Source organism: Tachypleus tridentatus, chromosome 3 (assembly GCF_004210375.1).
Source record: "Tachypleus tridentatus isolate NWPU-2018 chromosome 3, ASM421037v1, whole genome shotgun sequence".
In the NCBI taxonomy this organism is placed as follows: Eukaryota; Metazoa; Arthropoda; class Merostomata; order Xiphosura; family Limulidae; genus Tachypleus; species Tachypleus tridentatus.
In genome coordinates, this window is record NC_134827.1 from 37439609 (window position 1) to 37461887 (window position 22279).

A 22279-nucleotide genomic window follows, 5' to 3' on the forward strand; every position below is an offset into this window, starting at 1 on the left:
GATCAGTCTAGCTTTAATACCAAAATATAAAACAGCGTGAAAACAAGTTTTATGTTTTGTGTGTTTTATTAACATAAACTGTTATTTTAATTTCCCTTTTAGTTTTCGAAAAATGCAAGTTCCTGAGAATTCATAAAAGTTGCACCCTGTCACAACTAGTAGAATACTTTCACTCCCCACTCTGCTGTCATAACATGAATGTGTGTGCTAGTCCTGACTAGAGGTATCTTCTAGAAACTGCCATTTTGACTCCTTTATTAGCTATTCCCCCCTTTTAATAATTCAGAAAAATCTCTTATCTTAGTTATATTTACTCCCAGTTAATAACAGTTTTACTCTTATATGATTTGCCATACTGTAAGATATGCATGTTTCAACAGTATTACTGTGTTTGTCTTTTGTTTGACAACAGTTAACAACACCACACTGACATCCTCATAGGTACACTTCTGTTTAATATTGTTAACACTTCAACATGGATATACTGGTATTTAGGCATGTATAACTGCATACAGCATTAAAAGATTGTCCTATTTTTACAAATATACTCTGAATGTAATGTTAATAGGAAAATACAAATGTGAAATCTTCACTTGTGTACATATGAGTGGGCTTCATGACTTACTGTGGAAAACAGAGATTTATAAATATTACTGTTTACTTACAACATTATCTGCTCAAAACCACTACTGTAATTTATATTAAACTTCCTTGTTCAAGTTCGATAAGAATAAATAGATTTTTATCAACTGTATACATTTATCGTGTTTTGGTTAAAACGCGAGTAGAATTTAACAATGCTTAACGAGAGACTGTATCGTAGAGTTCCTTGTCTATATCACACCACGTGGGACATTAAGTGGGTAGCACTTGCATGTGACAATACACTCGCTTAGGATTGTTGGCGGGAGTATTTCTGACAACAGTTCAAGATGTACAGAAGAAATCAATGGCACATGGGACTTGAAATTGCCAGTTATGCTTGAGGACTGACAGTTCTCAGTTTACTGTTACTCAATAAATCCTTATATTTCCAACCAAGTTCTGACACTTTAAATTCTTAAACTGAACTGTTATAACACAAACAATAAAGCAGTGGTCAGACAAATTATGTACTTATAACAAAACACTTGTGGCATCATTCGACTCTTCCTATTTTAATGTGAAAATTAAGATAAGTTTTGTAATGTGATGCTTATTACACTACAAACCCTTGTGCAAGAAAATGACACACATTTCAGTCAGATGTTTTGGGTCTCCATGCATAAGAAAATACTCAACTATATATAAATCACAGACATGAAATCCCATATTCCTGGTACTGAAAACAAGAAATAATTACAGTCTAAAACCTCTTCCTAAAGCTTCTCTCTGTACCAAGTGAAACTGGATGAGGAAGAGTCCACGGACTTTTGGATGAAGGTAATACTGATATATGGAATTAGAGTCATCGGCAGTTTGGAAGGAGGCCTCTGATTGGTCGTCTTCTCTAGTTAACCACTGAGCTCCGATGGAGTTGAACTGAGCAGTTTTGTGTATGTAATCAGCAACTCTCTCTAGATTACTCTCCTGAGTCTACACATTGGGATAAATCACAGATGTTATTCCATAAAATAATGTAAATGCTACCAGTAAAATGTTTATAATCAAAACAACTTCTAAGAGTAAGTAAAAAATAATACACCAACTTGGGTAAGAAATATTATCCACTCTAGTTCTGTTTGTACTCACAGCCTTCATTTCAGGTGGAAGTTTCCGATCTTTTCAATGCGAACGCGAGGTATATTGCACTCAGATCACCAACTGACCCACGACACTCCACCTCCGTTATGGCAAAGGTCTGTTGTTGTGTGTCTTCTTCTTTGTTTATTACGCACAAAACCTAGTGGAAATAATCAGGGAATAGTTGATACCTTTATATATTAGATTCATGGTGACCTCTTGTTAATCCAAGAACCATTAAACAAGATAAACATAATATAAACAAGATATTTCAGTTGTTGTTTGTTAAGTCAGCAAATCAACGACAGAGTGTTTAGCTCAAAGCTTAAATTATAACCCTACATTCTGTGAAGAAACGGGAAAAATACGAGTCCAAGAAAATATTAATAAATGTTAATTGCTATGCACTTCACTGGAGGGTCAAAACCAACTTTCAGTTATGGACTGTGTAACACACTAGTGGGGCACACAAAATTATGTTTCAAAGCCAAAGTTTGGGAAACTGTCAATGCTCTTTGAATGCTTAATTTTAATTATATTTAACGTACTATATAAAAGCGAAAATTATTGCTTGGGGAGGAGAGCATGAGTGTGCCAATAGTTTGTTTTGTTTTTAAATTTTTCGCAAAGCTACTAGAAGGAACGCAGCTAGTCATCACCACTCAGATTACGAGTCGAGTGTCAGAACCACCTGGCCATGCTGGGCCTGTGTCAGTCATGAAATAATATAAAATGAAGCATTTTAATATCTTTTATTAATGAAAACAATACATAATTACAACACAACAACTTGCTTTTTAACGATTTTAAAAGAAAAGAGTATGACACAAGAAAATATATTTATTGAGGGGGCATGGAAGACAAAATGTTGTGAAACAAAATATTAGTAAGACTTGGTTAATACTCCAAAGCCTATGATGTCTTCAAAAATTATCTTATGTTGTTAACCTGAAGTTCTGTATGTATTTTATATATCAGAACAGCTGGTATGGGTATTAACACTTTTATTGATAAGGAGAGAACAAGGTTTCCACCTTCCTAGGTCATCTTCAGGTTAAGAAAGAGAGTTTGCAAGTGACCATTGCCGGACACATCTTGGGGATGAGAGTATAAACGTGCGTTGGAGTTGTATGTATTCTCTGTTTGACATATCAGTGTTAGTTAAAAATCACAAAGAAATGGCAGTTTACACTTTCATTTGTGTAAAGGCCAACAATTAACAGCAAGTGGATAATGGTGAAAGTCGACATCACTTCAGATTCGTCTCTTAGATCAACGATGGAACCAATAAAGTAGCTGTTCTTATTGCACGATTTACTTCTGTGAGTTCAACTTAACCAAGATGTTAGAACCTGTTGAAATGATGTTGCTCACAAAGTTGGGATATACATTTTTATTTGTCGAATAAACTAACCGTTGATATTACTTCTTGTAATTGTGGTCCCCTCACTTACCTCGGACGTTAGAACCAGCACATCAGAGATGTAACTGCCAGAATGGTTTAGGTGAGTTGCTTCCACACACAGAACCACTTTATCTCTACCCAGCCCTTGCAGAACTTTCCATGCAAGTTTCAAATGACTGTTGTGTCTGTCTCTGCACAACGCTGTTACTGGACTGTACTTCCGGACTAGTTTTCTTCCCCAGCCTGCTCCTTCCAGCAGTCCTGAAGAAGAAACACTTAAATAAATAGGAGTTCCAAAATAAACAAGTCACAAGTTCTCTACTAAAAATGTAAATCTTTCAGTTACTACGGGCTTTCATCTAACTGGTGAAAATATACATAAATTCATACTAGTTGAAAAAAAACGAAATGAAACAACCTAAAAATACTGTTTAAGACATGGGCACCAAAAATGTTAAAGTACCTATGGACCATAACTTTAGTTATATTGCTATTTAAACACAACTGTGAGAAATAGGAAAGTTTAATTAGTGCCATAATTATTTTAATAATATTTAAAATGAACTGTGTGTAATTTTTATAAGTATTACAAACTATACATAACTGTCACTAATTATTGTTTGTAGTTTATAAATACTATTTCTTGTATTACAAAAATAGTGTGTTTTTAAAATGGTTACATGACATTTAGAGAAGTACCCCACTGATAGAGTTCAATTATAATATAGCTCTTAACTCGTACACAGAACAAGACATTGCTGAATCATCTTGTAGGTTTGAGCAATGTGTGATATTGAATGATAGGTTATCCACCTTTAACCCTTAAATGTTGTAAGTAGTAACATCACTTGATAATGGGCACCCTGGTCTAACTGAAAACGAGGAACATGTTACGTTAAGTAATAAAAACATGAAATTATGATTATATAAAAACTTATTAATAACTTGAGTTTTTCAGAAGTATAATAAAGAAATATGGTGTTTTGCTTTTTTGTTTGGGAATTTCACGCATATCTACATGAGGGCTATCTGTGCTAGCCGTCCCTAATTTAGCAGTGTAAGACTAGAGGGAAGGCAGCTAGTCATCACCACCCACCGCCAACTCTTGGGCTACTCTTTTACCAACGAATAGTGGGATTGACCGTTACATTTTAACTTCAATATATATGTTAAGTATCCATAATAAGAATTATGCATTTTAATAACATTCATAGTGCTAGAAGAAAAAAAAATCTAATCATACAGACATATTTACCTTGTCCGGCCTGGGACACAAGCTCTGCAGCACCACCTATAGGTTTTGTAACTACTCCAACAAGACCTTTCCCAACACCTGTGACGACTCCACTTGCAACTCTAACTGGTGAGTTTGTTTCAAGGTCTGGAGAAACAAGTGCTTGAAGGGGCTGATCAATGACACCTGCTACAGCACCTGGAAAACAAAAGTGTAACCTGTGACATATGTAGGCCACACGGCACCTGGAAAACAAAATTGTAACCTGTGACATATGTAGGCCACACGGCACCTGGAAAACAAAATTGTAACCTGTGATATATGTAGGCCACACGGCACCTGGAAAACAAAAGTGTAACCTGTGACATATGTAGGCCACATGGCATCTGGAAAACAAATCTGTAACCTATGACAAGATGACCCTAAAAACTTGGAAAAAACAGTGATCCATAGTCTAGTTTCAATTGAATAAAAGCACGATATATCTTTAACATTGATCTGCTACCCAAGTGGTGGAAGAGATGATGCAAAGGATGTTCAGTGCTCTTGTACATTTGACCCGTAGCTCCTTGATGTGTGGTATAAAGGTCAGCTTATGGTCAAAGATAAGCCTCAGAAACTGTCTCAGGTACCACAACTTAACTGATACAGAGTTCAGGATCAGGGTGAACACCCTTTTGTTGACAAAAGTATATGCAAACAGTTTTAGAGAGAGAGAAGTTAAAACCGTTTGCTGTGGTCCACTTCAGTAAAGGACTGAGGGCAGTCTGTAGCTGCCGCTTAATATACCTCATGTTCGACGACTGACATGATGTGTGAAAGTCGTCGACATAGAGCCCGTTTGCAACAGTAAGAGGGAGTTGTTCAGTAATGCCATCAATCTTTATACTGAAAAATGTGATACTCAAAACACAGCCTTGAGGGACTCCAAGTTCCTGTAGAAAAGAATGGGAAAGTATCGAACCCACACAAACTTGGAATCTTCTGTCCATTAAAAAATTTCTAATAAAAATGGGCAAATTGCCACGTAACCCATATATATGGACATCTTGCAAAATACCATACCTCCATGTTGTCCTTTCAGAAAGGCTTCTCTGATTGACATTTCAAGTCGAATCAGGTGGTTCGAGGAACCAAACAAGATGAGCATTAACCATCTTCTCTAGGGTCTTACAGAGACAGCTCGCAAAGCACATGTTGATCAACTAACAGTGCCACCCCTCCATGCACTCGTCCATTACACAGCATGTCATTTCTGTACAAAGAAAACTGTCGAAAGGTGACTGTATCGGCAGGTTTCAGAAATGTTTCCTGTGAGGAAAGTCATACAGGATGGTAGCAAGCAATCAGTGTTTTGATGTCATCCAGAGTAGAACGTAAACCTTGACAGTTCTATTGTATCAAGGTGACCATTTTTATTCATATGTTGGCAAATTGGGTGGAGAACCCTTCTGTTTATGACCACATATTTTTTTTTTATTGTTTTATTCAAGGGAGATCTCTCAACCTCCATGGATCCTGCCCTAGGTGGATTGGGCAGGTCTTTGTTGTTGGAAGAGGATTCCAGTGACTGAAGACGTGAACGAATGATTGTTTTGCATCTTGGAGTGGAAGAAGAAGATGTATCTGAGGAAATGCCAGAACTCAGAACCAAAGGATGTCGATCTTGGGGTTTGTTGGAATGTATGTAAGGGACAGAGATAGGTGTTGAAGTTGATTCATAAACTTTTTTAACCATGGAGGTCAATAGACTTTTTATTTGGTTTGAGAATAATTCTTTTAGAGGCACAGACAGATCCGCCTGCACTCCCACTGTAGTAGTGGAACGAAATGCAGCAGCATATGTCCGAGATGAAGTGGTGGACATCAACTGAAATTTCAAGATTTAAGTAATGTTATAAATGATTTTCAAATGCTGCACCTCTTTTTCTTCCAACCATTTAGGGCAAGAATGAAAGTAAAAACGGGTGAGAGTTGTTGCAATTGATGCAATGAGGGTCAGTTTTACACTGATAGGCATCATGATCCTTGCCACTGCAACAAGCACATGTCAAGAAACCACAACATGATGTCTTCGAGTGACCAAACCGCTGACACTGGAAACATCAGAGAGGGTTTGGAATGTATGGCTGTATCTTGCAATTAAGATAAGCTGCCTCGATGGTGGCAGGTGGATGTGGTGATGTAAATGTGAGAATGGGGACATTGGTTGGTACCATAATTCCATCTTTGTGAGTGGAGAGACCAGCGAGAATCTCTAACTCTGGGATGTTCTTCAAATCCTTCTCAACAATAACTCCTCACGATAAATTCAAAGTAGCATGAGGCATAACCTCGATAGATATATCCCCAATTGGCTTTGAATGCAAGAGGAGTTCACTGTGTTAAGATGTGGATGTTTCCACCAATATGTTACCAGATTGAAGCTTCTTCACTGACTTTGGAGAGCCAGCAAGTCCTTCTAGTCCCTTCTGAATGAAAAAGGGAGACATCTGTCCTAAAGGTTTGTCTGAAAGAGAATGCAGTATACAAAAATGAGGTACAGTTGTTACAGATGTTGAAGACTGCTGCTCAAAATCTTCAAGATGTGGTTGTTTAATATGGACTGTTTTTTTTTTCACTATTTTATTTATGTTTTTATTTGGAGGATCCATAATATAAAAAAAGAATATTTTAGTTCCCACTGACCCCACCCACCATGGAGCTCTACAATGCCAAACAAGGACACTGCAGCAACTCCAGGGTTTTGTAAGCACTATACTCCAACACCAGCATCAGATAATGTCCACAACATCTGTTGACCCTAGCCCAAGTGTACCAGCTGATTGAACCTAGGGGGGGGCACCCCTGGCTGCTCGTCTACGGGAATTCAAGGCCAAAGTGGTTTACTGGGGTTGGACCCCTGAACCATCAGGATCCTCTCTTCCTCTTCATGGGTCACCATGCACGGTAAACATGTGGGTGGATGTTTAGATCCCAGAGGAGGTAAACTGAAAGAACAGAACCATCCCTGGGAGGTCCCCCTCACTACGTACAGCAATCCACACCGAGGGTTGTAAACATTAATACAAAATTAGGAAGAATTGTGAAGATGAGAAGTCAGTAAGAAAACAAACAACACACCAACAGTCTGTGACCAGTTACAGAAGTAATGATCACCATTTCAAACCCTGTTAGATAATACAGGGAAATCACTCATAATGTAGTGTATCAGATTCATATTAAACCTTGCCACAGCTCCATGATAAATGTACCTTACTTTCCCAAAAAAACAAACACATTAAAATCAAGATTATTTAGATTCTAGGAATGATTTTCAAAATTACAAGCTGGAAAAGATTAAAAAATATTGTAAAACCTGAAAGATCACTGAAAGTTGCCTGTAGTTAAATAGATTTGTATCAATTACAACAAAAACACTTGCTATGGTGTAACTATTGAGAATGTTATAACTACTAGTTAAGAATCATTTACTGCTTTTGAATTATTTTTAATTGCTGTAAAATCTTCCTTTTTATCATGACTGAGACACCATTATACACGTAGGAATCATGACTGAGACACTTATGCATGTAGTAATCACGACTGAGACACTATTATACATGTAGAAATTATGACTGAGACACTATTATACACTATATAGGAATCATGAGTGAGACACTAGCACAGTTATAAGATTCATGACTGAGACAAAGAAGCTTCTGTAATCCATAACAACAACCTGTTTTTATACAAGTGACACTAACATGTTCACCGGCTTTGTTTGGTTTGAGATACACGGTCGTCACTGATAACGTCAGCTTCTTTAAATCATGTTTTATTTTTGGTGAAGAAAGGAAATTAACAAACAAGTTGATTATCTTGTTAAACCTGAGGTATTTAACTAATGGTTAAACAATGTATAGCTAATAAGGTGAATATATTTATACAATAAAATTATACAAAATCAGATTTGGCTATAAGGAAGAGAGTGAAATTAATGAAACTCTTGAGAAAATTTACCAACAATTAGATCGAAATTGCAGGATAACAATAACAAATGGATCTGAAAAATAACTCCTAAAGGATTATTACCTAACAAAGTCCTCAAATATATTCCATTAAATCTGTGAGAGAAAACTAAAATCTTACCCAAGAGACTGATACCAAAACCACTGAGACCCTGAGAAAGACCAGAAACAAGACCAGAGGGGTGGTGTCTTCTTAAAGTTTCCTGTCGTGTCCAGTGGTCAGTATCCATGGAAAGCCTATCCATATTTCTGGATACACTACCTGCCCAGTTGGTCACTGAAAGCAAAGCACCTACGAGAAAACAATAATGAATGATTAATTCACCTATCCTACTTTTAGTTATCAATCTAAAAAAAGAATATATATCTGTAAATTCATAGTTATTATAAACTAATCTAACTAATCTCTCAATAAAGTGTACTAAGATCATACGTGACTCCACTGAAGTTAGAAACTGGCTTTTGATTGACTGAAGGAAAAGGAATATCCTTTTGAAGGAGATGTGTACTGTCTTCATGAGTAGGTTTGAGGAACGCCGTGGAGACAACAATTCTTGAAGAGCACCGAATCATGCGAAATTAAATTTTAAACAATGTACATTCGCTAAAGAATGTATTACAACAAGACCTTCTGTTTACTTACTTCCAAAGATTAACATGACACAAACAAAACACAGAACTAATGGTATCATAACCTTATCAGAATATAATAACTTAAAAAAACTGATAACTCAAATGTAGTGTATAGTGGGACCTAACAGTCCTACTAGAACTCAACAGATTATATACACATTGATCTAATGGGCCTATCAGAACTGGATACACTGAAAATGATCCTATCACAACACAATAACTTGTAAATAAATGTGTGATAACGTTTGATTTCTCAAACCTTAAAACTAATTCTCAACCCTACCAGAAGTTATCTGTCTTATCATAGAGGTCGCCCCATCAGACACTCCGGTAACAAATGCCCAAGGACCACGCAGAAGTCCGCGATATGGCATCAACACAAAGTCTGTGAGGCCTCGACTCACCGCACGGGCAAACCCCGCTGGGTTGGCTAAGAGATCCATGGAACCCAAAACCCATCCTGCAATAATAATGAGAAATTAAATATTACAAGATGTAACACTGATTTTAAGTATTTCATTTGCAACAGATTTTAATAATTTTAGCTGTTAGTGTGTTCTAATCAGCCAATAAGAAAATAAAAACAAAGTGTTTATAATAAAAAAGCTACTAGCTTCTAACTAAAGTGTAAAAGTTGATTAATTATTATACCAATATTGTAGAAAATAACAAGTTTTCATTACACACCATATAGAACTTATGACTCACCTGCTCTCAGTAAAGCAGCAGACAAGTAATGCATGGTGAGCATGTGGCCAAGTCTGTAGCTACTGCTAAAGAAATTACTCCTCTGAAAGCTGTGGAAGTGCAGTGGTGTGTGGTCGAGAGAGAGGTACAGCTTCAGAGAAGCTCGAAGACTCAACATTAAGGATACTGGATGAATGTGAAACTGATGAATGTGGATGGGTTTAGAAAGGGACGTAGCTGCCATGGAAACTTCTGCAGGAAGAAGTTGTTCTCTAGACTGCAGAACTATTTTACGATGGATCAATGATGGCTTAAAAGTAGGCAGAAGCTTAAAGAGCTTATAAAAAAAAGTGTCTTCCAAATAAACAGATACTGGGGTCAGGGACATTGACAGGCTGGTAATGGAAGTACCATGAGGATGGTTTTCTTCAGAATACTCCAGAACAACATCAACCTTTAGAAGTGACTGGGACGAGTCATGCTGAAGGTTATCCTTGGTTGCTGGGTCATTTCCTGATGGAAGAATAGCAACAGGAAAATCATAACCATTTCCTCCTTGTTCTTCCAGTTGGTTGTCCACCTGAATACTTCCCACGTGAAATTTAACTTCCTGTACGATCTGAGAGTAACAAGATGGGAAGATGTCAATATTTCAGAAGCTCCAGGCCTCAGAAATATCAGTAGTTGATCCAGGTTGACTCTCAGCACTTCATTCTGTTGGTGTGGTTGATGTGCGTTAAGATCATCGCATACAATGTTTACACATGGGATAACTTGAGAGAAAGGTACTGTAAAGTGTGTTCTGCAGGCAGCACTCTGGCAGGGTTAAGTGATGTAGTCTGTACAGAATCTTTATCTTCTTGTACAACAAACTTAGCTTCTTTATTGTCTTCAGGAACTGAAATGGACCTTTAGGTCGAGCACCATGGGGCACACCTATACGACTTCTTATTTCCTTAGCTGAAATCTCTACCCTGTTGGCTGGTTCAATGAAAAGTAAAATTGTGTTAGAAACTCTTTCTTTGTGAATACGGATATCACAAGCATCAGGAATGTTTACAAACTGGTCACCTTCCGACACGAGGTTTATCCCACAGCTCCAAATTTTCACTGATTCATATTGTTGATCAGTATTTTCAACCTGCTTAGCTAGACAAATACTGGGAAGAAGGTCTGGGGAGTTAGGGTAAGAAGAAGATAAAGACGGGGGGCGTATAATGGGCAGAACACCCCGGACCAACGGATGGAAACTGCTTCTGTCCTGTTCTTTCTTCTTCAACAATATAACCTGAAAAAGAAATAACTGGATAAGAATAGCCTACCTAAACACTGGTATCTAATTAGAACAAAATAAACATTTCTCATTGATAATGGTTAATAAACAATTTATAAAAGTTATTCATTTTAGATTCTGTAACAAATTTCAAATACTTTCACTGGTTTACAGACAACATTTGCTGGTGCAGATTTCCTTACGAGAATGGTTGAAAGAGATCTTTACAAGAATCAGTTTGTTATATAGTTCAGTGGAAACTGTTCATCTGCACTAACTAGAATTACTGTTTACTTCAGTAAAGTTTACTGATGTAGATTCTCTGTTGCACCTTGGGAACAGAACTTTCAAGCTCAACAGCAGCTTGCTCATTCATAGAACAAACAGATTCTCTGTTGCAACTTCAGAATAGAACTTTGAATCTCAATGGTTCATTCATAGAATAGATTGTGAGATCACAGAGACTCTATGGATTCACGTATAGCCATCACTAAGTTTCAACCAACACAGAAAGTAACAGCTTCTGCTGCAGGGGTTTCACATGGTTCTTTGAACCAACTAATGGGGGACTGACTGTCACTTTATAACATGTCTACACATGAATGTATGAAATGTTAACAGTAACATTAAACTCAAAACTTTCAACATTTTGATCCATATCAGCCATTCTTTGTTGTTATTGAATACGTCTCAACAAACTAATTTTCATCAAAACAATCAGATAATTTAAACCTGAACTACTGTGTCAGCTCTTAAATAACCCATAGTTTTCTCTGAGAGGACTTCAAAGTAATATTGTGGTAATAATTTCTCTGTGGACTCCTAAGTACCATGTGAACTTGCACTTGGCATTTTTTAAGTTGTATTATAGAATGGAAATATTAAGAAAGATTACAAAGTTAAGTCAAGTTAAAAATAAACAGAGTCCTGCTCCCAATTTTATAATCACCAAGATTTATTCTTTATATTACAGTAGAATCAAATATTTCTTTATATGATAGTACAGTCTGAGGAAGGCCTTTACATAACAGCATAATATACAAAGACCTTCACATAACAGCAGGATCTGAGGAAAGTCTTCATATGACAGTATGATATAAAGGCCTTTACATAACAGGATCTAAAGAAAGCCTTCATATAACAGTATGATACAAGGAAAGCCTTCACAAAACAATGAAACCTGAGGAAGACCTTTTTCCAGTTCCTAATAAAGGCTGGCTTTGAGTATAATTTAAGGGTTTCATATAATTTAGTGGATAGGATAGCCTAGAAGGATCAAAAGGCCCCTTGCTGTCCTTTAGCATTATGTCCATACAACAGTGGAACCTGAGGAAAACCTTCTGCATATAACAGTACAGTTTGAGGAAAGTCATTAGAGATCTGATCACATGTTGTCAATAATAAGGAAACACAAGCCATGGAAAAAAAATAATAGAAAAACAATTACAGTTTTATGCTTTACTTAATTTACTCCTATCACATCGTTGCACTCAAAAAATGAAATAAATTGATTTAAGTTATTGTAATGTACTCGCTTTAATATCTGAACTTATTTTACAATTTATTACATTTTATTTTTTTTCTTTAGGCTATAAATGCTTTCTGGGTACAAGTTCTCAGCTTTTAATTAATGTGTCGTATTTAAGAATTACTATGAGCTGGTTCTGATGTTTTAAAAACTTGGGTTCATCAGGTATTGAACCAAATTTCACTTGTAACAAATATAGATGGTTGTAGATAAACCTCCTTCTTTGCTGCAACAACGTTGTCCATACAGCAAAATGTACTTTGTATTGTTGTACAGTTTCATTACTGGACAGGGGTCAGTTTTTTGTTATGAGATAGGTCAGCCCATCCTTCTTGTGGATCATGACAAGGTAGGGCTTAGTAGTTCCGTTGATTTCGGGAACAGAAACAGTGAGACGAGAGTCAGGAACAGACATTGTTACACACACTGGATGACTCCAAACTGGCTCATCACTTGACTTCTGTGCCAAACACACATACTGCTGGTATTCTGAATCGTGGCTAACAGGTGAAGTCAAGTCCCAGAACAGCACAGGCTGGAGTCTGTTGTTTTCTGGAGCTGCCTTCAACTTGAGAGATTTTGGTTTCTGTTTCTTTGAAAACAGTTTGATCTGTAACAAATTCACATGTAACGTGTAATTTATTTAGACACAGGAATACATATATGAACTACAGCATGAACTTAAGATGTAACGTGACCACAGATTACTTAATGTTTAACAAAGGCATCTTGTTGATGTTTTCTTATGAACAAATTTATACCTCTTAATAAAATGTTTTCTGAGTTGTAAACACAAGTTTCATTTATGTTTAGTAACTACACAAACCATCCTGGTGGTTAAAACTTGTTTAATGTTTATCCTAACCAAACAATGTACATATATTTATATGCAAAAAACGGCTCGTTTGGGTTGAGAAAATATTTTACATAGAAGAGCGAACAATGTTTCGACCTTCTTCGGTTATCGTCAGGTTCACAAAGAAAGAGGTAACTGACCGGAAGCTGACCACATGTTTGAAAGTGGTTGTGTAACTGTGTGTCGAAATGTAGAGGGCGGTATTAGATGTTTGAATATATTCATTCGTCGTGCTCGAACATAGAAGATCTCCGATCTCTTCCTTTTTATTTACCGTTGTTTATAAATTTCCAAACGCTTTACGACCTGTTTCTTTTCTTACTTGTACAGAGGGAGAGATGGGAAGTGAGTGTATCATGCAGCACTAGCTGTTCAACTATAATTTTTGTAGCATTTGCTACTTGAGGGAGAAAATTGCACTCGTCTGGAAAGAAACTAATCTAATTTCTGGTGTTGAAATTTCACATTTCTTATGATTTTTAATACCTTTAATCTAGCTATAATACTTGCATAAATGTACCCTAAGAACAAACTAACAAGCTTTTGTTTGTAACACATTAATAATGTAAAAAGGTCTGACATTTGCTTTTCATAAATACAAAAGAAAGTCAAGGTAGAGAAAAAACATTTAGCATTCATAAACTTTTGTAATATGTTCTAACATTGAATAAGACAACAACACTGTTGGTGGCTCACAAAACAGTCTGAATCGCTCTGTAATGGGAAAACCAGTCATCCCACTGTGAATACGTTTCAAACTTTAATTTGTTAAAATGATTTTATGTACATAAAATATTGAAACACAAAAGCATAGCTCTCTAAGAAAAAGATGCAATAAATTAGATGTTTAAACTATTTATTAGAAACAACAAATACACAAAATATCTTAAAAATGACAAAACCAAGTTTTAAATCAAATATGTTATATACAAAAGGACAACACATTATTTGATGACACACTCTGTTAATACATTATTATTACAAGTAGAAACACCACCTTGTGGGCAGCTGTTAGTACAAGTAATTAATAATTGTAGCATTAAAATCTAATTGAAAAAAGTTTAGACAAATTTACTAAGAGGATTTTTTTCTGAGAAGTACTTTATGTCAAGTGTTTGAAAGGTGTTTTTTTCAGTCAAATGCAACTTACTGAATCAAAACAACTCAATGAACAGAGTCTAAAATATAAGCACTGAAGGTTTTATATATTAAAGATGTTTATTGAAAACAAACAAACAGTGTTTAAAGAACTTCTGTTTCTCAGTACTACATTTAAAAATTACATCAATAAAGATACAATCAAAACCTTATGTATAGTCCCAGTGGAAGGCATGTTATTGTTGTGAAATGGTATGTTTTATTTAAAATTATGTTCCATATAAATAAATGGTTGTTAAACATACAAGTTATTTTTCTTACTACTTGAATCTTGAATACCCAAAGTGTGGAATTCTTTATGGAATTTTGTTTCCAGTGTATTTCAATAGATGGTGCACAAGTTTTGGTTACATACATAGATAATGACATACATGCAAGGTACATTAAAGTGAGATTGTGCAGCAATTAACCTGTATTATAATATTTAATTTCTACTAATAAAAACTTTGTCAACCATTTGTATAAAATGTTGCAAAATTTATTACTTATCTCAAATTGTTTTTATTCATGTTTTAGCTCAGTTAAACATGACCATCATCAATAGATAATCAGAAAAGTTATATTAATTGGTTTAAATTCCCTAAGTTGGTTGTTATTTTACTCATAAGTTTGAGGAAACCCTTTCACAAACAAAAAAACACAAACATTTCTCCATGTATTACCTGTGTAGAGGAACTGGCTACCATGCAAGTTATCATCAGTAAGTCAGTCTCTGTTTGGTTGCTTACAAACCAGGCAGCATTCATAGCTATAACTCTCACTCCTTCATGAATCGTTGATGTAATACACAAAGGACAAATCTGCAAGAACAAAATAAAACATTCTGACTTATCTTACATCTGTAAAGTATTTAAAAAACATTTATCATTGAATATGGGTTGTTTGGTTTTGAGTTTCGCGCAAAGCTACACGAGCGCTATCTGTGCTGGCCCGTCCCTAATTTAGCAGTGTAAGACTAGAGGGGAGGCAGCTAGTCATCACCATTTATAGCCAACTCTTGGACTACTCTTTCACCAATGAATAGTGGGATTGACCATATAATTATAATGCTCCCACGACTGAAAGGATGAGCGTGTTTGAAGTGACAGGGATTCAAACCCGTTACCCTCAGATTACAAGTCGAGCTCCTTCATTTGTCCAACTTGTATAGATCAATCTTAAAATTACAGCCACATTTAGTATGTTTGTATGTACATGGGAAGTCTGTTGGCAGATGGTTGGTAACACTGCAAGGCAACTGAACATTAAACAACCTAAATACATCAAGACACAGGCTAGAGTCACTTAAACATGTGAGAATGGCTTTGAAAAATGTTAAGCTGTAGTAACGAAATGAACTGGGAATGTACACATACATATACGTATTGGTAAAAAATATGAAATATTAATTAAAATCAACTTCACGTTTCAAAACTCAAAGAATAAGATAATTTTATACCTAAATAGTTTACCTACACTATAAAGTAAAATAATTTTGAGATTTGTTCTAACGTAATGGATGGCTGCTAAATTAGGGGCAAATAAACAAATTGACAACATGATGTTACTTTAAATGATAAATGAGACAGAATACATCACTGAACAATCCTACAATTAATGAGTGGCTTTTTTAAACATTTTTCTAAGCTATTAAAGCACCAGGTTGTTTTTGGTCCATGATTTTGATTACTAATGGATTCTATTACATTTTGTGGTTATGATTATTTTCAGATTTAACATGTATCAACAGAGATACTGGTTTTCTATTGTTTCTTATTCTTCAAAAGACTTTTCAATCAAGTGTTGTTCCTTCATTTCTTGCCAAATTAACTTGAAATTTCACTGACTTATTCTGTCATCTAATATATCTAGAAGCCTTTTAAAGGATTTTATTGGGTTAAAGATCAAACAACCCCCCTTTTTACAGGTCCCAAACAAAGATATAGACAAGTTAGGAATTTCTGTCTTTTGCTCATATTTTCAGCAAACAAAGCACAGTCTGGGATTTTTATGAATATTTCATGTCTAGGCCAACCAACTGATATGGGATTTGATTGAAACATATCTTCTTACAGGTCTTAAGAAGTGAAACTGTTTCTGTGTTTTCTGGTTTGTTTTTTTTTACCTTTTTTTTGGGTCAACATTGGGTATATTGGGATTATGTGGTAGAGACGTTGCATTCGGTCATGAATGTCAGCCTCTAAGTTTATTGATTATTAGTACTTTGACCAGGTATTACCTTGTCTGAAGTTCACGTTTAAAATGTGAAAGATGACTGTATTGATAACGTAGAGTGATAGAAACATAATATTGTGATTAATTCCACTTGTTACTTCTAGGTTCTTCATGACTTTTATACAGCTTTAAACTGAGTTATTCCATACAATGCAACATGTGGACTCCCCTGGCCTTGTGGCTGAGCTAACTTACATAAAAAAACCTTCACAAAGAATCTGTAAGATAATGCTAACTCAGATTTTATGAAAAACATGTGACGATGAAGTGTTTGTTATAACCATCCAGAATGTTCTCTGACAAAATAAATACTGATTTCTCTGCAAAACCAGCTTTAACCTTTTAAACAAATAATACAACGGAAAAACCTTTACATTTTGAAAGCTATTTTAAGAAATGAAATCACAGAATATCATTGGAATTAAAGAACTATCAGATAACTTGTACAAAGTAAGTCGGACATATGAAGCACTTACATAAAGGGCTATTGGAAGAAAAGTTACTTAACAACTATATCTGAATTACCACTCTCCTTACTAACACAGATACAACAACCGTGTTCCTCATGCGTAGACATAACTGTACCTTCAGTCCCATCTCCGTCACGATCTGGATGAACACAAGAGCGTGGCCAACCAATGGGACACGACCTTCAACCTTAGGCCAGTATCTTGGTGCTGACCAGTCATCTTGGGATAAAAGAAGAGGTTTGGACAGATACAGTTCACCAAGCCACTGGACACCCAGAGAAAACTGTTCCTGAAAAACTAACAGTTCTAAGTATTTGGTATAATATAAATCCATATTGTTACCAAAACATTAACAGTTCTAAGTATTTGATGTAATGTTCTGTAGACAGAGAAAACTAAAGTTATTTCAGTTGGAAACAGTTAACACTGACTCAATAACTTACAGTTAATCCTATAATACATATAATTACTTTATCATTTCATAAATTAATACCCAACATTAATAATAATTAGCTGAAAGAGTAACAATGTATATGTAGTTTGGTTTATCCATTAATGTACAAGTAAAGTCAGTACATAACAAACCCAAACTTTCTTACTTTGATGGAAGCTGTTTATGTACATATATTACCAAATATGTAAAGTTAATATATAATGAACCTAAAATTTCTTACTCTGATGGAAGCTGTTTATGTATATATATTACCAAACATGTAAAGTTAATATATAACTATGAACCTAAACTTTCTTTCTTTGATGGAAGCTGTTTATGTAAACATGGTAACAACATATTAATCATGTAAAGAACAATTTCAACACTATAATCCAGAGACAGCAGAGAAGAAACCACACTAACTTGGTGTGGTGGAGGTACAAACACAGATCCAGAGAGAATTTTCCACTCTTTCCCTGATTGTTCCACCAGATAGATATCAACACCAATCCGATTCACCAGAAGTGCCCATGGTTTAACATCAACCAACACAGTATTGCAGTAAGGCCACCTCTGGGATAACTCCACCTAAAAATAAAACACATGTTTCTCCTGACTAATTACCTATGGTTATCAGGAAAGAAAAAAAAAAAAGGCTAGTAAGTTACACAGATAAAAACATATAAATTTATCATTACCTTTAAAATGTTAAGCAATTAGTTTTACCAATGACTTTTGAAGTAAAAATCCATGAAGAATTAAAATAAATATTTATTCCAAGACACATTTTGACAGATATACTAAACAGCCATGAGTAGTCTGCTAAGCAATAGACTGTCTCATGGACCCAACAGTGTAAGTTTAATACAAAGTAGAACTAAAGGAATTATTTTATTCTACTTTATATTCTTAACAAATTGTTGGAAAGTTATAGAACTACTATTGATTAGAGTATGAAGAAAGTTTGGATGAATTAACTCAAAATTAAAAACCAGACAATTATTATATGCAACTGTCCTCTTGCTAGTCATCCTTTAGAAATCTAAGTTTTATAGCATCTTATTTCAGTGGAGAAGTTCTGAACATAGATAACAGAAGTATGAAAAAGATGAGCAGCATTCTGTGGTCATGTGAAGAGGATGGAAAATATGTAGGGAAAAGAACTAAAGGCAGACAGTGAGAGAAGACCCAGGACAGTTTAACAATTAGACCACTTAGAGAAACAATGATGGATGTAATCACAAGTGTCTGGGTGGAGGAACACGACCGGGAAGACTGATGTAATTACAAGTGTCTGGGTGGAGGGACACGACCGGGATGACTGATGTAATCACAAGTGTCTGGGTGGAGGGACACGACCGGGATGACTGATGTAATCACAAGTGTCTGGGTGGAGGGACACGACCGGGATGACTGATGTAATCACAAGTGTCTGGGTGGAGGGACACGACCGGGATGACTGATGTAATCACAAGTGTCTGGGTGAAGGGACACGCCCGGGAAGACTGATGTAATCACAAGTGTCTGGGTGGAGGGACATGACCGGGAAGACTGATGTAATCACAAGTGTCTGGGTGGAGGGACATGACCGGGATGACTGATGTAATCACAAGTGTCTGGGTGGAGGGACATGACCGGGAAGACTGATGTAATCACAAGTGTCTAGGTAAAGGGACACGACCGGGAAGACTGATGTAATCACAAGTGTCTGGGTGGAGGGACACGACCAGGAAGACTGATGTAATCACAAGTGTCTTGGTAAAGGGACACGACTGGGATGACTGATGTAATCACAAGTGTCTGGGTGGAGGGACACGACCAGGAAGACTGATGTAATCACAAGTGTCTGGGTGGAGGGACACGACCGGTAAGATTGATGTAATCACAAGTGTCTGGGTGGAGGGACATGACCGGGATGACTGATGTAATCACAAGTGTCTGGGTGGAGGGATGTGATCACCTATGCTTCAAAACAAGGCACTAGATGATGGTGATCTTATTTCAGGTTTTCAGGCGAAGGATTCAAATACTACTGCATATCTTACTCTCCTGCAGTTTACTAAATTCTATCTGAATCACAAGATATTTGAAATTTTTTAAAGTTCCAATTTGTAAAGGTTAAATCCACTTCAGACATAAGGCGTTACATTCTGTAGACTGTCCAGTCATGGAACGTATCTAACGTTTCATGGGATAGTTACATTGTACCTCACTTGACTTTCTGTGTTGATGACTCCTTGGTGACTGTCGCATGGAACACAAATACTTGAAGTGACAATGCAAAAACAAAATGTGTATAATAAATGTATGTTTGGTTCTCTCATTTCGTGTTTGAATGTGTAAACATATTGACGACGTCCATTCCTTGTTATATTTTTTCTGACTGCTTATCTTGCATAGTATGCTTCAAATTCAATTTTTTTTTTCATTTCTAATTTTATTTCTGTCATTTAAATACAGTTTTTACTTCAGTTCCTTCATGGTGAAGTTATCTTAGCCCTATCTAATGAAACATTTCTTTAATATTGTCTTTTTTATTTCATCAGGAACAAATTATTACCTTTATTAAATTCAAGGACCTCAAGTTACTGTGGACATCAAGTGACCAAGAAATGGGTTTAACCTTGAACTACAGAATAAGCTCAGTGAAATACACTCAAAATCTGTTTTGTGACAGATCAATCAGAAACTGTAACATTACAGGTCATCCAAATGTTTATTCTAAAAAGCTGTTCTTAAGGGAAAGCATATCCTATAAAGGTATACTGTTTAATACTATCTTTGCTAAACATGTTTCCTAATAAGTTGAGATTAAAGTTAGCACCTCTTCCTCCTGAAAAAATAAAAAAGTCAATAAAAATAAAACATTTCTCCAGAAGTATCCACATGTAAGGTAGTGGCTAACATGGGTAGAGCATCGAGTCAATTTTACAGTCTTCAACAACAGAGCTTGCATTAAAAACATGGTGATATTTTAATTCAAAGAGGTGTAAGAAAAGAAACCCATTAAGAGAAAAGTGATATTAATTCTCTTTAAAAATCATGTTTCTACTATCGAAAAATTAGCTTCAAATTTCTCCCTTGAATAAGTATCTTTTTGGATGTGATTCTTCACCGGAAACAGCAACATGGTAAAATATCAAGAAACAATAGTTCTGAACATTTCATATAAGAGTAAAAATGTTTCTAAGTTTCTGATTTCATGATCCAATTTTAATGTTGACCTTATCTGAGTTGCACATTTTGAAAATGTGAACATGATTTCCATTAATAAAACATTGAGAGCAACATTTATATTCACATTTCACATTCTCTAAACTAGAGGCACAACAATCTTTACTTAAACAGCTGAAAACTAAACAAACTAAAGAAGCAAACAGTTTTTCATTTTTTCTTACTTACGTTAAGCTCAATGTCCGGAACTTCTGATGGACGTATAATTGATTTTCCAACACAATTAACTGGTATGTATGGTAGCAGACCCTCACAGTTCAGTTCGTGCACGTGACTTTACAAAACAGAAGAATGCAGTTCATACATTGCTGTTCATTTTGTTAGTTTATGTTCCAAAACAAAAATATAGATTTTGACACATTTTAATTGTCAATTCTACAACCATAAATAATATTAAACTGTTTTTCATATCATCCCTTGTTTCCAATATTTCACATTATATGTGACTTCACATACTAAAGCAGTCCCTCATTTTAAACATAATTACCCACATTACAAAAGATGTCCTGTGAGCCGTGGAGTCTTCATGCTAGAAAGATCGATATACATTCTTGTTAAGTATGGAATCGCCACATTAGGAAAGATCGATATACATTCCTGTTAACTATGGAATCATAACATTAGCAAGGTGGATATGCAACGCTGTTAACTATAGGATCATAACATTAGCAAGGTGGATATGCAACCCTGTTAACTATAGGATCATAACATTAGCAAGGTGGATATGCAACTCTGTTAACTATGAAATAACCATGTTAGAAAGTTGGATATTTTTTACTTGATAAATCACGAGTCAGCATGTTGTCTATTTATGTAAATACTTTATGAACCTAAAAGTTACCATAATGTTAGACATTACAAATTTCTTCAAAACACAGCTGATGTTCATTCACCTTTCAACCCTGGAATCATCGAATGGCCAGCAAAATGGCTGAGTGGCCATCCATCGCTGACACAGATCATCCATCTCTATCTTAGAGGGTAATTTTTCTGTTGTAACTTTCTCTGCTAAGCTGTAAGACAACTCTACGGGTGGTGATGACATTTTCATACCTATAAAAACAGAACATGCATTTCATTGACATATTTCACTGTTGTGGTGTGATGACAGAGTCCTGGTAATATGAGTAACTGAGACCTACTAATAGTTGATACTCTGCTTCTTTGACATAACAGACAAGGAAGAAAGTTTCAAAATGGTTAAAACGAAAAATTACTAAACACCATAGAAATTCAGAAAAACAACTCACCAGGACTCATCTGAAATGTTAAATAAAGACTATCAGTGTATTTTCCCATTGCTAGAAGCTGGTGCTCTTGTCCTTGTCCCTGTATTTCCATCGTATGTGTCTCTTCTTGGTCTGATGATACGAGGTGTGCTAAGAGGGCACGAGGAATGTTGTTCCTAACCACGAACAAAGG

The 22279-nt window shown here is 35.7% G+C and overlaps 2 protein-coding genes across 4 annotated transcripts; both read right to left on the reverse strand.

Moving 5' to 3' along the window:
- Positions 1–1338: 1338 nt before the first annotated feature.
- On the reverse strand, positions 1339–10323 carry LOC143245800 (intermembrane lipid transfer protein VPS13B-like). Its single transcript, XM_076492052.1, has 7 exons — positions 9713–10323; positions 9288–9464; positions 8493–8663; positions 4383–4559; positions 3177–3388; positions 1772–1882; positions 1339–1575 (listed from the first exon to the last, which is right to left on the reverse strand). Exons 1-7 carry the CDS (start codon positions 10077–10079, stop codon positions 1339–1341), a joined length of 1452 nt encoding a protein of 483 aa, XP_076348167.1. The 5' UTR covers positions 10080–10323.
- A 136-nt stretch (positions 10324–10459) lies between these two features.
- Positions 10460–22272, reverse strand: LOC143246709 (intermembrane lipid transfer protein VPS13B-like). Of its 3 annotated transcripts, none has more exons than XR_013026102.1 (8): positions 22108–22272; positions 21751–21910; positions 21026–21131; positions 18047–18211; positions 17306–17479; positions 15169–15306; positions 12708–13102; positions 10460–10979 (listed from the first exon to the last, which is right to left on the reverse strand). XR_013026102.1 is itself a non-coding variant. In XM_076493796.1 (7 exons), exons 1-7 carry the CDS (start codon positions 22196–22198, stop codon positions 12788–12790), a joined length of 1149 nt encoding a protein of 382 aa, XP_076349911.1. In that variant the 5' UTR covers positions 22199–22272; the 3' UTR covers positions 10460–12787. The 3 variants fall into 3 exon arrangements, 1 of the variants encoding a protein (XP_076349911.1); XR_013026103.1 differs by having other exon boundaries at positions 12617–13102; XM_076493796.1 differs by having other exon boundaries at positions 10460–13102.
- Positions 22273–22279: the final 7 nt, after the last annotated feature.

Bases quoted from the DNA above. Each gene is read 5' to 3' on its own strand.
- LOC143245800 (XM_076492052.1), bottom strand. From the start codon at position 10,079: ATGTCCCTGACCCCAGTATCTGTTTATTTGGAAGACACTTTTTTTTAT. The intron at 9,465-9,712 runs GTGAGTCATAAG...TTATTATTGCAG, and splicing joins TGCTGCTTTACTGAGAGCAG to GATGGGTTTTGGGTTCCATG. The intron at 1,576-1,771 runs GCATTGAAAAGA...CCCAATGTGTAG, and splicing joins GTGCAATATACCTCGCGTTC to ACTCAGGAGAGTAATCTAGA.
- LOC143246709 (XM_076493796.1), bottom strand. From the start codon at position 22,198: ATGGAAATACAGGGACAAGGACAAGAGCACCAGCTTCTAGCAATGGGA. The intron at 21,911-22,107 runs GTGAGTTGTTTT...CTGTTTTTATAG, and splicing joins AACATTTCAGATGAGTCCTG to GTATGAAAATGTCATCACCA. The intron at 18,212-21,025 runs GTAAGTAAGAAA...TTTTATTTTTAG, and splicing joins TTCCGGACATTGAGCTTAAC to GTGGAGTTATCCCAGAGGTG.